Here is a 14,426-nt window from a genome sequence, read left to right as displayed (position 1 = left end):
GAAGCCTTGTCTTATCTCACTTTCTGAATGATCTCAATCCCAATAATTGTTGACATTCATTGATTCAGAAAACATTTGAGTTCCTACTTGGTGCAACATAATTTAACACATAATTATACCATATCTATATTATTTACTATTTTTTCATACATGTTACTTTAGCCTACTCAATTTTATTATATTTTCTATAAAGGCAGAGTCACTTTTTGATATTTGATTACATCTGGAGAACTTAGCACATATATATATATATATACACACACATATAATATATATGTCTAAAGATTTGTTAATGGGCTATCATAAAATGGAATGCCATTGATGTATAGCCTTCAATGTGATCTTATTAAAATAGCATTTAATCATATATATTTTATGTAACATTTTACTTCATATAGGAAGGTTATTTTAATTGAAATGTACTTGACATAAAATATGTTGGTTTCAGGTGTGCCTCATAGTGATTTAACATTTGCATATATTATGAAATGACCACAATAGTCTAGTAACCATCTGTCCCATATAAAGTTATTTCAGTATTATTGACCATATTCCATATGCTGTTTAGTACATCCCATTGCTTATTTATTTTATACCTGGAGATTTGTACCTCTTAATCCCCTTCACTTATTTCACCCATCCACCCTTACGCCCTCCACTCTGGCAACCATCAGTTTGTTCTGTGTATCCTTGAGTCTGTTTTATTTTGTTTTTTAGATTCCACGTATAAGTGAGATTATATGGTATTTGTGCTTCTCAGTCTGACTTATTTCACTTAGTATAATAGCCTCTAGATCCATCCATTAGATCCACTTGTTGTCCCAAATAGCAAGATTTCATTTTTTAAAAATTATGGCTGAATAATATTCCATTGTATATATACACCACATCTTCTTTATCCATGTGTCTATTGATGGACATTTAGGTTGCTTCCATATCTTAGCTATTGAGTTAGTGTTTTTGTTTTCTTTAGGTAAATACCCAGATGTGAAATTGCTGGATCATATGACAGTTCTGTTTTTAATTTTTTGAGGAACCTCCATATTTTTTTCCTTAGAGGCTGTACCAATTTATATTCCCACCAGTAGGGCACGAACATTGCTTTTCTCCACATCCTCACCAACACTTGTTATTTTCTGTCTTTTTTATGATAGCCTTTCTAACAGGTGTTAACAGATAATCACATTGTGGTTTTGATTTGCATTTCCTTGATGATTAGTGATGTTGAGCATCTTTTCATGTCTTTTAGTCATCTGTATGTCTATTGACATCCACATTTTTTAATCAGTTTTATTTTTTGATGTTGAGTTGTATCAGTTCTTTATATATTTTGGATATTAACCCCTTATCAGATGTATCATTTACAAATATCTTCTCCCATTTGTTAAGCTGCCTTTTCATTTTGTTTATAGTTTCCTTCCCTGTGCAAAAGCTTTTTAGTTTGATGTAAACTCACTTGTTTATTTTTGCTTTTGTTTCCCTTGCCTGAGGAGACAGATCCAAAAACTATATTACTAAGACCAGTGTAAACGAGTATACTGCCTATGTTTCCTTCTAGGAGTTCTTTGGTTTCAGGTCTTACATTTAAATCTTTAATCCATTCTGTGTTTATTTTGTGAATGGTGTGAGAGTAGTCCAGTTTGATTCTTCTGCATGTAGCTGTCCAGTTTTCCCAACACCATTTATTGAAGAGACTTTTTCCCATTGTATATTCTTGCCTCCTTTGTTGTAGATTAATGACCATATAAGTGTGGATTTATTTCTGGGCTCTCTAGTCTGTTCCATTGATCAATGTACTATTTTTGTGCCAGTGCCATACTATTTTGATTACAGTAGCTTTGTGATATAGTCTAAAGTCAGGGAGCATGATATATCCAGCTTTGTTCTCCATTCTCAAGATTTTTTTTTTGGTTATTCAAGGTCTTTTGCATTTCTAAACAAGTTTTAGAATTATTTCTGCTAGTACTGTGAAAAATACGGTTGGTATTTTGAAAGGGATTGCATTGAATCTGTAGATTGCCTTGGGGAAAAGGGTCATTTTAACAATATTAATTCTTTCAACTTATGGGCACAGTATATCTTTCCATTTGTTTCAGTCATCTTCAATTTCTTTCATCAGTGTCTTATAGTTTTCCAGGTATAGGTCTTTCACCTCCTTAGGTCGATTTATTCCTAGGTATTTTATTTTTTTAATGTGATTATAAATGGGAATGTTTTTTTAATTTCTCTTTCTGATAGTTCATTATTAGTGTATAGGAATGCAAAGGATTTCTGTATATTAATTTTGTATCCTGAAACTTATTGAATTCATTTATTACATCTAATAGTTTTTTGGTGGCATCTTGAGGGTTTTCTATATATCGTTTCGTGTCATCTACAAACAGTGACAGTTTTACTTCTTCTTTTCCAATTTGAAATCCTTTTATTTGTTTTTCTTGTCTCATTACTGTGGCTAGGACTTCCAGTACTATGTTAAATAAGTGGCAAGAGTGGGTATCCTTGTCTTGGTATTGATCTTAGAGGAATTGCTTTCAGCTTTTCACTGTTGAGTATGATGTTAACTGTGGGTTTGTCATATAGGGCCTCTATTATGTTGAGGTACGTTCCCTCTATGCCCACTTTCTGGAGAGCTTTTATCATAAATGGATGTTGAATTTTGTCAAAAGCTTTATCTGTATCTATTGCGATGATCACATGACTTTTATTCTTCAATTTGTTACTGTGGTGTATCAAATTGATTGATTTCCAGATATTGAACCATCCATGCATCCCTGGGATAAATCCCACTTGATCATGGTGTACGATCTTTTTAAAGTGTTGTTGAGCTAGATTTGCTGGTATTTTGTTGAGGACTTTTGCATCTATGTTCAGCAGTGATATTAGCCTGTGGAGTGTGTGTGTGTGTGTGTGTGTGTGTGTGTGTGTGTATGGTGTCTTTGTTTGGTTTCAGCATCAATCTGATGCTGGCCTCACAGAATGAGTTCAGAAGCATTCCTTCCCCCTCAATATTTTGGAATAGTTTAAAAAGGATCAGCATTAACTCTTCTTTAAATGTTTGGTAGAATTAACCCGTGAAGTTGTCTGATCCTTAACTTTTATTTATCGGGAGTTTTTTGATTACTGCTTCAATTTCATGACTGGTAATGTCTGTTCATATTTTCTACTTCTTGATTCAGTTTTGGAAGATTGTACATTTCTAAAAATTTATCCATTTCCTCTTGGTTGTCCATTTTATTGGTGTATAATTATTCATAATAATCTTTTACAATGCTTGGTGTTTCTGTGGTGTCAGTTGTAATTTCTCCATTTTCATTTCTGATTTTATTTATTTGGGCTGTATTTCTTTTTTTTCTTTATGAGTCTGACTCATTTTAAAAGTTTATCAATTTTTTATCTTTTAAAAAGTTTATCAATTTTTTATCTTTTAAAAGGAGCAGCTCTTAGTGTCATTAATGTTTTCTATTTTTTTAGCTTCTAATTCATCTATTTATGCTCTGATCTTATGATTTCTTTCCTTCTGCTAAGTGTGGGTTTTGTTTATTCTTCTTTTTCTAGTTTCTTTAGGTGCAAGGTTAGATTGTTTGAGATTTTTATTGTTTCCTGAGGTAGGCTGGTATCACTATAAACTTCTCTCTTGGAACTGCTTTTGCTTCATTCCCATAGATTTCGAATTGTGTTTCCATTTTCATTTGTCTCCAGATATTTGTATTTTCTCTTTATTTCTTCAGTGACCAATTTGTTGTTTAACAGCATGTTTTGTTTTGTTTTGTTTTGTTTTTACAATTTTCCGTTTAGTTATTTCTAGTCTTATAGTATTGTAGTCGAAAAAGATGCTTGATATAATTTCAATTTTCTTAAATGTATTGAGACTTGTTTCTGGCCTAGCATGTGATCTATTCTAGAGAATTTTCCATGTGCACTTGAAAAGAATGTGTATTCTGCTGGCTTGGGATGAAATGTTTTGTATGTATCTATTAATTCTAACTGCTCTAGTGTGTCATTTATGGGCAGTATTTCCTTATTGATTTTCTATCTGGATGATGAGTCCATTGATGTAAGTAGGTTGTTATAGTCCCCTACTATTATTGTATTACTTTCACTTTCTCCTTTTATGTTTGTTAATATTTGCTTATGTATTTAGGTGCTCCCATGTTGGGTGCATATATATTTATAATTGTTATATCTTTTTCTTGAATTGATCCCTTTGTCATTATGCTATGTCCTTCTTTGGCTCGTTATAGTCTTCGTTTTAAAGTCTATTTTGTCTGATAGTATTGCTACCCCAACTTTCTTTTCATTTCCATTTGCATAGAATACCTTTTTCCATCCCCTCACTTTCAGTCTGTTTGTGTCTTTAGATCTAAGTGTGTCTCTTGTAGGCAGCATATATATGGGTCTTGTTTTTTAATCTGTTCAGCCACTCTGTGTCTTTTGATTGGAGTGTTTGGGCCACTTATATTTAAAGTAATTATTAATAATTATGTGCTTACTGCCATCTTGTTCATTGTTTTCATAGTTCTTTTTTGTTCTTTTCTTCTTTTGCTGTTTTCCTTGTGATTTGATGACTATGTTTATGATGATTTCTTAAGTTCAGATGCATTTTGACAACTCTACATTTTTACTCCCCACTCACGTTTAATGTTTTTGAGGTCATGTTTTATATCTCTTTGTTTTGTGTATTCCTTAACTATTTACTATAGATATAGATGATTTTAATACTTTTGTCTTTTAACCTTCTACTAGCTTTACATATGTAAAGCTGTACATCTTTACATATAGATGATTTTAATACTTTTGTCTTTTAACCTTCTACTAGCTTTACTACCTTCTGTATGTTTGCCTTTACCAATGAGAGTTTTTCCTTTCCTAATTTTCATATTTCTAGTAGTGACCTTTTCTTTTCTGCTTAAGGAAGTCCCTGTAACATTTCCTGTAAATCCGGTTTAGTGGTGCTGAACACTTATAGCTTTTGCTAAAAGCTTTGTCTCTCCTTCAAATCTTAATAATAGCCTTACTGGGTAGAGTATTCTTGGTTGTAGGCTTTTGCCTTTCATCACTTTAAATATATCATGCCATCCTCTGATGGACTGCAAAGTTTCTGCTGAAAAGTCAGCTGACAGTCTTTCGGAGTTCCCTTGTATGTAACTAGTTGCTTTCTCTTACTGCTTTTAAGATTCTCTTTACCTTAATTTTTTTCCATTTTAATTATAATGTGTCTTGGTGAAGGCCTCTTTGGGTTCATCTTATTTGGGACTCTCTATGCTTCCTGGACCTAGATGTCTGTTTCCTTCCCCAGGTTAGGGAGATTTACAGCTATTATTTCCTCCAGTAAGTTCTCTGCTCCTTTCCCTCTCCCATCTCCTTCTGCGACCCCTATAATGTGAATATTAGTATCCTTGATGTTGTCCCAAAGGTATCTTAAACTGTCCTCATTTTTTTAAATTATTTTTTCTTTTTTCTGTTCAGGTTGGGTGATTTCCACTACTGTCTTCCAGTTCACTGGCCCATTCCTCTCTATCATCTAATCTCCTATTGATCCCTTCTAGTGTATTTTTTCAGTTATTGTATTCTTCAGCTCTTTTTGGTTCTTCTTTGTATTTTCTAACTCTTTGTTAAACTTATCACTGTGTTCATCCATTCTTCTCCTGAGCTCGTTGAGCATCTTTAAAATCATTGCCTTGAACTCTTTATTGGGTAGATTGCTTATCTCCCTTCACCTACCTCTTCTACATATGGAATATATATCTCTCTCCCCTCATTTTGCCTAATTTTCTGTTTTTATTTCTTCATAGTAGGTAGGTTGATTATGATTCCTGATTTTGGAGAAGTGGCTTTATGTAAGAGATGTCCTATGGGGCCCAGCAGAACACTCCCCTCTATTCACCAGAGTTGTGTGCTCTTGGGATGCCTCATATGTGGGCTGCATGAACCCTTCTCTTATGGCATGGCTAACTACTGTGGGCACACTGGTTGGCAGGGCTGGGCCCTTGCGAGGGTGGCTGCCAGGCTTTGCCTCATGTGGTGAATGCTGGCCCACAGGTGGGTGGAGTTGGGCCCCAGCATAGCTGACCATGGGGCCTGTGGGGCCTGAGGCTGGTTCCAGACCTCTGATAGGTGGGGCCATGTCCTGGCACAGCTGGATGTGCAGCCCATGAAGTCCTGGGACTGATGCCATCCAGCTGGTGGGCAGGTAACCCCTGGCACTAAGAGGCTAGAGGGAGATCTCCAAAATGGCGCTTGCCAGTGCTGGTATCCATGTGGTAGAACGAGCTCCCAAGAATGGCTGCCACCTGTATCATCATCCCCAGGGGAGTCCTAGTTGCCTCCTGCCGCTCCAGGAGGCTCTCCAAGATTAGCAAGTTTATCTGATCCCGGATCCTTTCAAACTCTGCCTCTGTGCTGAGACTTGGAGCATGAGAAATTTTGTGTGTTTTCTTGAAGAGCAGAGTCTCTGTTCCCTACAGCCCTCTGGCTTAACATAAGTCCTGCTGGTATTCAAAGCCAGACATCCTAGGGGCTCATCTTCCTGGTACAGGACCCCCAGTCTGGGGAGCCTGATGTGGGGCTCAGATCCCTTGCTCCTTGGGGAGGACTTCTGCAATTATGATATTCTTCCAATTTGAAAGTTGCTGATCCAGGAATGTGGGTCCTGACCATACTGTGTCTCCACCCCTTCTACCCGTCTCGTTGTGGTTCTTTCTTTGTAACTTTAGTCATGGAAAATCTTCTCTGCTAGTCTTCAGGTTTTTCTCATAGGTAGTTGCTCTATAAGTAGTTGTAATTTTGGTGTGCCCCTGGGACAAGGTGAGTTCAGGATCTTCCTACTATGCCATCTTGAACACATTCCCCTCATAGGAAGTTGACTTTATAATTGCTCTCCATTTTTTATATATGAAGATTTGGAATTGACTTTGATAATTGAAATAGTCAAGCCACTGCCCAAAGAGAAAAATCTTGTGTCTATTGAATAATAAAAAAGAATTCAATATGACTCGGCTCTTTAAGCCTTTATAATCTATTGTCACCTATTTAGCACTTATCTGTTTAAAGATTAAATAAAGAAAACTCATATCTGCTATATGTTAAAATCCCATAATTAGATAGTTAATTTGCTCTGAAATCACTAAAATTAATAAGTAAACATACAATTAAATAATTTGTGCTGAAACTTTACCTCACGCAATAAGAAACATAATATTTACATCATTATTTTTAGATCTTCTAAAATATGTAGTATTTGTATAATATTAAAATAACAATTATTTTTTCCTTCCTAGACAAATGGAATTACTGATATAAAGGTAGGTCATTTCTGAATAACTAGAGCTTTGAGAACTTTTCTGCTTAATTAATTGTGAAACTCCCTGATTATTTACACTTAGGGGAAAAAAAGGTTGAAAAATGACACCCACCCAGTGGTAGGACCTACCCAGGTAGGAACAGCAGCCCTGCACTCAGTTCTAACCTATTGCATACCTGGGGCTGTGACCACCCCCATTTTCCTCTGGAGAATTTACTGTTGGGACTATCCACCTGGTATGTAAGTTGTCCTCCGGTCTCAGTGAGACACTTAGAATAGGAACAGTACTAGCAAGAGGTTTTTTGTGCAAAAACTTGACTGTATGGAGAAAAGTGAGGGGTTTATCTTTATTCTGCTCCTGGGTAAATTATGAAGAATCAATTTTATCATGATAGATTTTTGTGATTCCATATTTATTTAGACCTATATTTGTATTTGTTAAATTTTCTTTTATTTAATGAAGGTGTAATCCAGTTAGATTTAATCAGAACTCAGAATTTATGGTAATTTTTAAGACTAATTTGCCTTTCACTATCCATAAAGTTTGCTAAACAAAATAACAGCATAAAAAATTAGTACCCTCATAAGCATCTAAAAATCCATTTATATACTAAAAATTAATATAGTAACCTTAAATTAACATGATTAAAGCCAGTCCTTCTGTAGAAGTACTTTGTTAGCCTAATTACTATTGTAGAATACACATGAATTTAAGAGAAAAAGTGCACATACAAAGTACTATCATTCAGACGGTTCAGCACCTCAACTGGCCTTGAGCCGGTGAGTTCAAGTAAACAGGCACCAGCAGGTTTTTCCATTTCAAGAAAAAAAGTCGAAAGAAAAAAACTATGAAACTGTAAAATTTGGGAGGAAAAAAACAAGAAATTGAGATAATGGGCCTGTAAAAGAACTGATCAGCAGTACAGAGGTAAAGTTTAATCAATGCATGATAACCATCTAGTTGAGGATATATTTCTGAAATCCCTAGAAAAGTATTTCGGAAAAAAATAAAACGAGAGAGCCCCAAAATGTTGTCCAGGAAACTGGAAAACACTTTTAAATACAAATCGTGTAGATACATTACCTGTGTAATTCTTTCAGGTCATGCTCACACCACATTTAATTTTGGTGCATTTAGAAAATTCTGAGTTTTTAAAAAAATCATTACTATCATTCTTAATTACTTTAAACCAACACTGGGCCAAAGAGTCACAGATGAAATCTAATTTTATAGAAAATTTTTGAATAAAATTGTAACAGAGCAGCAGAACATCAAGAATTATATATTTTGACCAGTAGATGTCTTTTTAGGAGTAAAATTTTGAATCTTTTCCAAGATCTTTTTCAAACAGATCTGTGCGTATGAGTATTCTCCTTATGAGTACAAATTTTATAAGATCTGCCTTCTTTATGTTTATCACAAATCTGCTCTAATTTTAGAATAAACAATCCTTTCTCTTTTAAAGCAGATTATAGATTACTCTTTTATATGCACCAGTGTACCTCAAATGAGCAAAGTTGAGATATACTAAAGGCAAGGGCCTAACAAGCAGAGAAATACCTTGAATGGCCCTTCTTTCCCAAAGGGCATCTTGGTCAATAGACATATAAGCATATAACCCTTGCTGTACTGTTTTGAGGACACTTGATCTCCTGGAGCACTTTTTTTTTTCATTCAAAAGTAAGATCTTTCTAAAATTCATAAACTTCTATAATACATTAGGCAGTAAACAAAAATTTTAATAAACAGACTTTGCCTGTGAAGCAAAAAATAAAACAAATAGGTAAACATTTTAAATGACTAATATATATTTCTATACTTATCAATGTTGATACTAATATGATAGTATATGAATAATTTTAAATGTGCAATTAGTCAAAAATTTTTGAATGACTTTATGGCATGGCAGCCCATATGAAATGGCACTCAAAGCCTTAAATTTAGAAACTTACAAATGAAAGTTCTAAGCCATAATCAACTATAGTCTTACGAGCTTTGAAACATAGACATTTGTAGCTTCAAAAGATATTTTACTCATGTCATGCTTTTTGTGCTAAAATATTATCCTTCTGAAAGCAGAGAGCTATTGTTTAATCAGCAACTACATAATTCATGGGTATTCAAATCATAACACTATAAAGGACTACATGGGGTCATTTAAAGCATTTTCATGAGTTTTCATGTGAGTATATATCCTGTTTTTTAAAATTTTGTGAGAAAAAAGTTTAGGGCTTCCCTGGTGGCGCAGTGGTTGAGAGTCCGCCTGCCGATGCAGGGGACATGGGTTCGTGCCCCGGTCCGGGAAGATCCCACATGCCGCGGAGCGGCTGGGGCCGTGAGCCATGGCCGCTGAGCCTGCACGTCCGGAGCCTGTTGCTCCACAACGGGAGAGGCCACAACAGTGAGAGGCCCGCGTACCGCAAAAAAAAAAAAAAAAAAAGTTTAGACTCTCCCTAAGAAACTTCTTACAGCATTTAATTAAAACAGCATCAGGAATCTTTCTTCTTGCTCTAAACCTCTCATTTTGTGATTTAAATATGCTGCTTATTCTTTTATGAAGACATTAAAATTGGGTTGCCCGTACTAGAGAGTAAAACTTTATCATGTAGCTACATTGCTCAAAACTGTGTGGTATTGGCACGCTCTCAACCAGGATCTAATGATCTTGGTATAGAATGGTCCAGAATCATATCCCAGTCTACATGGATTTAGTATATAATTTGTTGCATCACCCAACAGTGGGGAATTGATGTGTGATTTTCTATAATGACACGTATTGTTTTAATAAGAAAAAAATCTTTTAAAATTGAAAGCTATGTTAATTCTGGTTCCATTATTAATCAGCACTAGAAGGCATACCCTATAAACACAAAAACTCCTTTATCTAGCCAATTTCTTCTAGCTGCAGAGAACGGTAATGCGTGGAGTGAGCCTTTTCTGTACTGGAGCGTGGGCAGTAGTGTGTGCACCCCTTTTACTGGGATGTGTTCAGTGGCAGCTGTCCCTGAGTACCTGTGTTGTGAGAAGGCGGGGGTGAGAAGAGGCATTTAGGAGGCACACAGGAGTAGAGCGACATCACTTGACTCAAATTAAAGGGTCTTTCCAACGTGTGTCCAAACGCACAGAAAACATGCGTCACTTGTAAGTAACAATTTTTTCAATGATAGTTTATTTTATTCTCTAGAGTATGGACTTCACTAACAGGGAACATGCAAGGCATACATCTATTAACAAACTGGAATATGAGAATGAAAGGCTCCGAAATGATCTTGCAAAACTTCATGCCATTGGAAAATCAGCATGGGCTAACCAAAATACCTACAAAGAAATAGGAAGGTATGCCTATCAGAGCCAAAAAAATAAGGGAAAAAATGAAGATTGGTATGCTGACACCATTACATAAGGACATAAATGTACAGACATTTAAGTGACATTTATTTTTAAACAATTCAAATTATAATTTTATATACTTTCTCTTCAGTTGTTTAACATTTATTTTATGGTGATAATTCAATAGTCTAGATATACCGTTTTTTATATGAAATTCTGTGTTGCCAATAGCTTTCAAAGTATAACAGTGAAATGGGTAGAGTGTTAAAATGAGTTTTCGTCACTTCACATCCTTCTTAGAACCTGATGTGGTATACAAAATATACAAATAAGTAATCTTATTTTTTACGTCAAAATATAGGAAGATAGCATGTCTGACTTAACTTCAAATATATATACACTTTATATTGACACTCCGGCAGTGGTGAAAAACTGTGGTCATTTCATAGGAAAGAATCTATGAATGTGTAAGAGAGGTCTTTTCTGTGTGAAAAGAAGAGTGTGGAAAATCACTATCTGCTGCCCTCATTATCCCCAGGCTCTTTAAAATGTCTTAGTTGAAAATTTAAGTAAATACATCAGCCATAAAATTGGCTAATTTCTTCAACTTTAGTAAAGTATTTATGGAGTCAGAGCTGTCTCCGGAGTTCTTTCACCATTTTCCCATACTTGGAAAATGCTCAGCAAGACAAACAAGTTTCTTTTCTACAGGATTTCTCAAAGTCATTAATATTGCTAATTACATTGTGAGTTTCCAGGAACAGGTGTGATGTGCAACATTCCCCAAACTTATTTGATTTATTAACATTCCATGGTGCTTAGAAACGGCAAATTAGTAAGTCCAGACCCAACTTCAATACAACTTTTGCTTTGAAGCTCATAATACTTAGCATGAAAACTTTACATATTGTTTTCATAAAATATAATTAATATTTGCAACTTCGGGAAATTCACTTAACCTTTGTTTTCCCATCTGACAGATACAGATAATAGTTATAGGGGTTTTCTGAGGATTATAGGAGAAAACATAGTTCCATGTAAAATATATAGTCCCCTAAATGTTAGCCATTATCATTGATGTTATTATTACCAACAAAATTGTTAGTATTTATAATAATGTTAATACTGCTCCAACAACTCACAGTACCTAAAAAGTATATTATTTTGGTGGATAAACAAATGGCTGAATCTGACATTTCCTCAAAAGGTAGTCCTGTTGGGGAGGAGTGATGCCGGGCTTATCTTTGTAACTAAGCGGTCCAGTTCTACAGGTAGATAAATCCATAAATCCAGGGGCCGTACTAAAAATGTCTGCTCAGCATTCTTGCGGGTGTAGTACAGCTCTCTCCCACTTTCACCGCCCCAGCCCTGTACGTATTAGAGGGATATATTCTAAACTGATGTAAGAAACAGAAAGCATTCAGAAGTGCTAAAGTAATAACTCCTCTTCAGGTGGTTAGGGAAGGGAATAAGGGAAGACTGGCTGCTACCCAAAACAAGCACTGTGCGTGGGGTGCTGTGATGGGGTGGGAGCAGCAGCACAAAAGCAGTGTGGGGAGGATGAAAGCGGGCACTGCGCCACCAGGGCCCGGTACTCTGGTGAGCGTGCCCACGTTGACCGGCCAGTATAACTGAAAATCTGTCCAAAGGGGCCTAATCTTGATTTGAGGGTAAGAATGTATTTTCTAATATAGAATGAACACTTTACAAAGTGCTTCCCTACACTATGGATTCATTTCTCCATGGGTCAACTCACCACCCCATCTGTATAGTTTCTCATTGTAGGAGAAAGCAGGCCTCTGTGTTACAAAGGATCTTCCAGTGTATCTTAGTCACTGGTCTGTGTTGAGTGCCCATTAGATGCATAACACTGTTTCCTATTCTTGCTTGTTGGGAATAACTTTGAAAGCCTTGGATGAAGGTACTAGGTGTTGTTATTTAAACAGAAAGACAGCTACTCTGCTTTTTACTATTTTTAAAGAGTGTTTTTATTGTTTGGATTGCTCCCTTTTCTCTTTGCCAGGCAGTAGGGAATGTGTTAAACATGCCTAACGAAAACAAGACAGTAGGGGACACAGAGAGCAGCATAAGAGGTAAAATGCTCAGCAGGAGACTATCTTAATAAGCAGTTTGGGTGACTATTCCTGCTGCAAAGCCTTGTGTCCTGCCAGTCTGATTTGTTGAAAGTTTCATTAAATTTGTTTTAATGGCTTGTCTGATTTCAGTGTTCTCCAGTGACCTGATTTTTTTAAAAGAAACAGCATTTCAAATGTTCTGAATAAATTATTACCATGTAAAACCCACTATGGGGAAAGAGTTGTTGAGAGGCAAGGACACTGTGAACTCACCAGTGGAGAACAGTAAAGCACATATCTATTAATTTTAGCAAGTGAAAAAGGCAATGTGCTTTCCTTCCCTCACAGCACGGCTCAGTGAAGTCAAATAGTGAAAGCTGTGTGTACTGATTAGGCAGAAAATAATTTTAAAAAATACATAGTCATATTTACATATCAATGGTTAATGCAATAAGGTCATATTAAGCTATTTTAGAAAGGAAAAGGCTTTTAGGTAAAGGTATATAAAGATAACGTTCGTTCCACAAAATTTTTAAGTCTGTAGTCTAATTTTTAGCCACTTCTTGCTTTTACCTGAGGAAGATTTGTATACTGTATTATTAAAATAATCTTTTATCCACTTGGAGGTGACTCAGTTTTTGTTGTTGTTTTTCACTCCTGTTAGAAGTGATAAGAAAATTTTCATGCTCATCCACTTAAAATGTGAAGCCTTTTAGGATATTCCAGAGGATTTACTTTCCAATAAGAAAGTTATTCAGCACTTAAAAAAAAATTAATGAATGAGATGAAATTAAATTTGGTGAGGATGTATTAAATGTTTTAAAAGTTTTTTAAGTTAGAGTTTTGAAGTTTAAGGATCATTTACATTCTCACTTAGAGTAGTGGTATCCAGAGCTATTAATATACAACTAATTTTAATGGCAAATCAGTTTTATAATAAATGGAGCTTTATCTCTATATACGATTCATACTTAAAACTGAATATACGGCTTTAAAAATTATATCCTGTACTGGAAAGGTTTTGGTAATCACAAGCAAATCTAGTCAATAAATTAAAAGTTTGTAATACTAAAAAACCACAAAGTCAGGTTTGTCTTAATCACTCTACAGGATCCCTTGTCAAGGAATGAATAGCTGGTTAGAAGCAAAAAAGTAAGTTGAGTAAGTTTTGGCACCATGGTGTTGCTTAATCAGGAGAAAAACACAGCAGGCGAAAGAGTTCTAGGCCAGGAAATAATGAGTCGTTCATAGAATAAGGGAGCGTTATGTGGAGTGTTAGAAGGCAAGGCTGGAAGCAGGTAAATTAGCATAGTTTGTGCAGGGATCCTGTTCCATGCTGAGGACATTATGCGACAGCCCAAGGAGGGTTATAAAATTAATGGAGGGCCAGGATTGGATGTACAGTCGGACAACTCTGCAAACTGTGCAGAGTTGACTGAGGTCTCAAGCTGACTCCCGTTGGATAGAGTTCTGCTCCCCAACAAAGCAGCCAGGTCCTGCACTCCTGGCAAAGCAGGCAGAGGCCTTAGAATGGGGCCTGTGGAAAAGCTAATTGAACAGACCGGCTTGTGAGAGTGTATTAAAAGCCTTCTGAAATAATTTTTAAGATAGCTTTTAAATTGATATTCTTAGCGTGTTTTTGCAAGGTGGTTTTATGAAGTATTTGAATAGCTGTATTCTAGAAGAACAACTTAGATATAAAGATGATTTAAAGCAAAAG

The 14,426-nt window shown here is 35.6% G+C and overlaps 1 protein-coding gene across 1 annotated transcript in view; it reads left to right on the top strand.

The window, feature by feature from the left end:
* The window catches only part of DEUP1 (deuterosome assembly protein 1), a gene marked incomplete at both ends in the record, with an annotated part of 101,854 nt that overhangs the window by 70,325 nt on the left and 17,103 nt on the right, over positions 1 to 14,426 (top strand). Inside the window, 2 exon segments of the mRNA XM_082661245.1 lie at positions 7,278 to 7,301; positions 10,486 to 10,680. Of these exon segments, the coding sequence (XP_082517371.1) occupies positions 7,278 to 7,301; positions 10,486 to 10,680 (219 nt within the window).

The sequence above is a fragment of the Grampus griseus genome (genome assembly GCF_964374135.1).
Source record: "Grampus griseus genome assembly, chromosome: 8".
In the NCBI taxonomy this organism is placed as follows: domain Eukaryota; kingdom Metazoa; phylum Chordata; class Mammalia; order Artiodactyla; family Delphinidae; genus Grampus; species Grampus griseus.
Note: the sequence above shows the minus strand (reverse complement) of the source record. Positions and strands in the feature narration are given on the sequence as shown.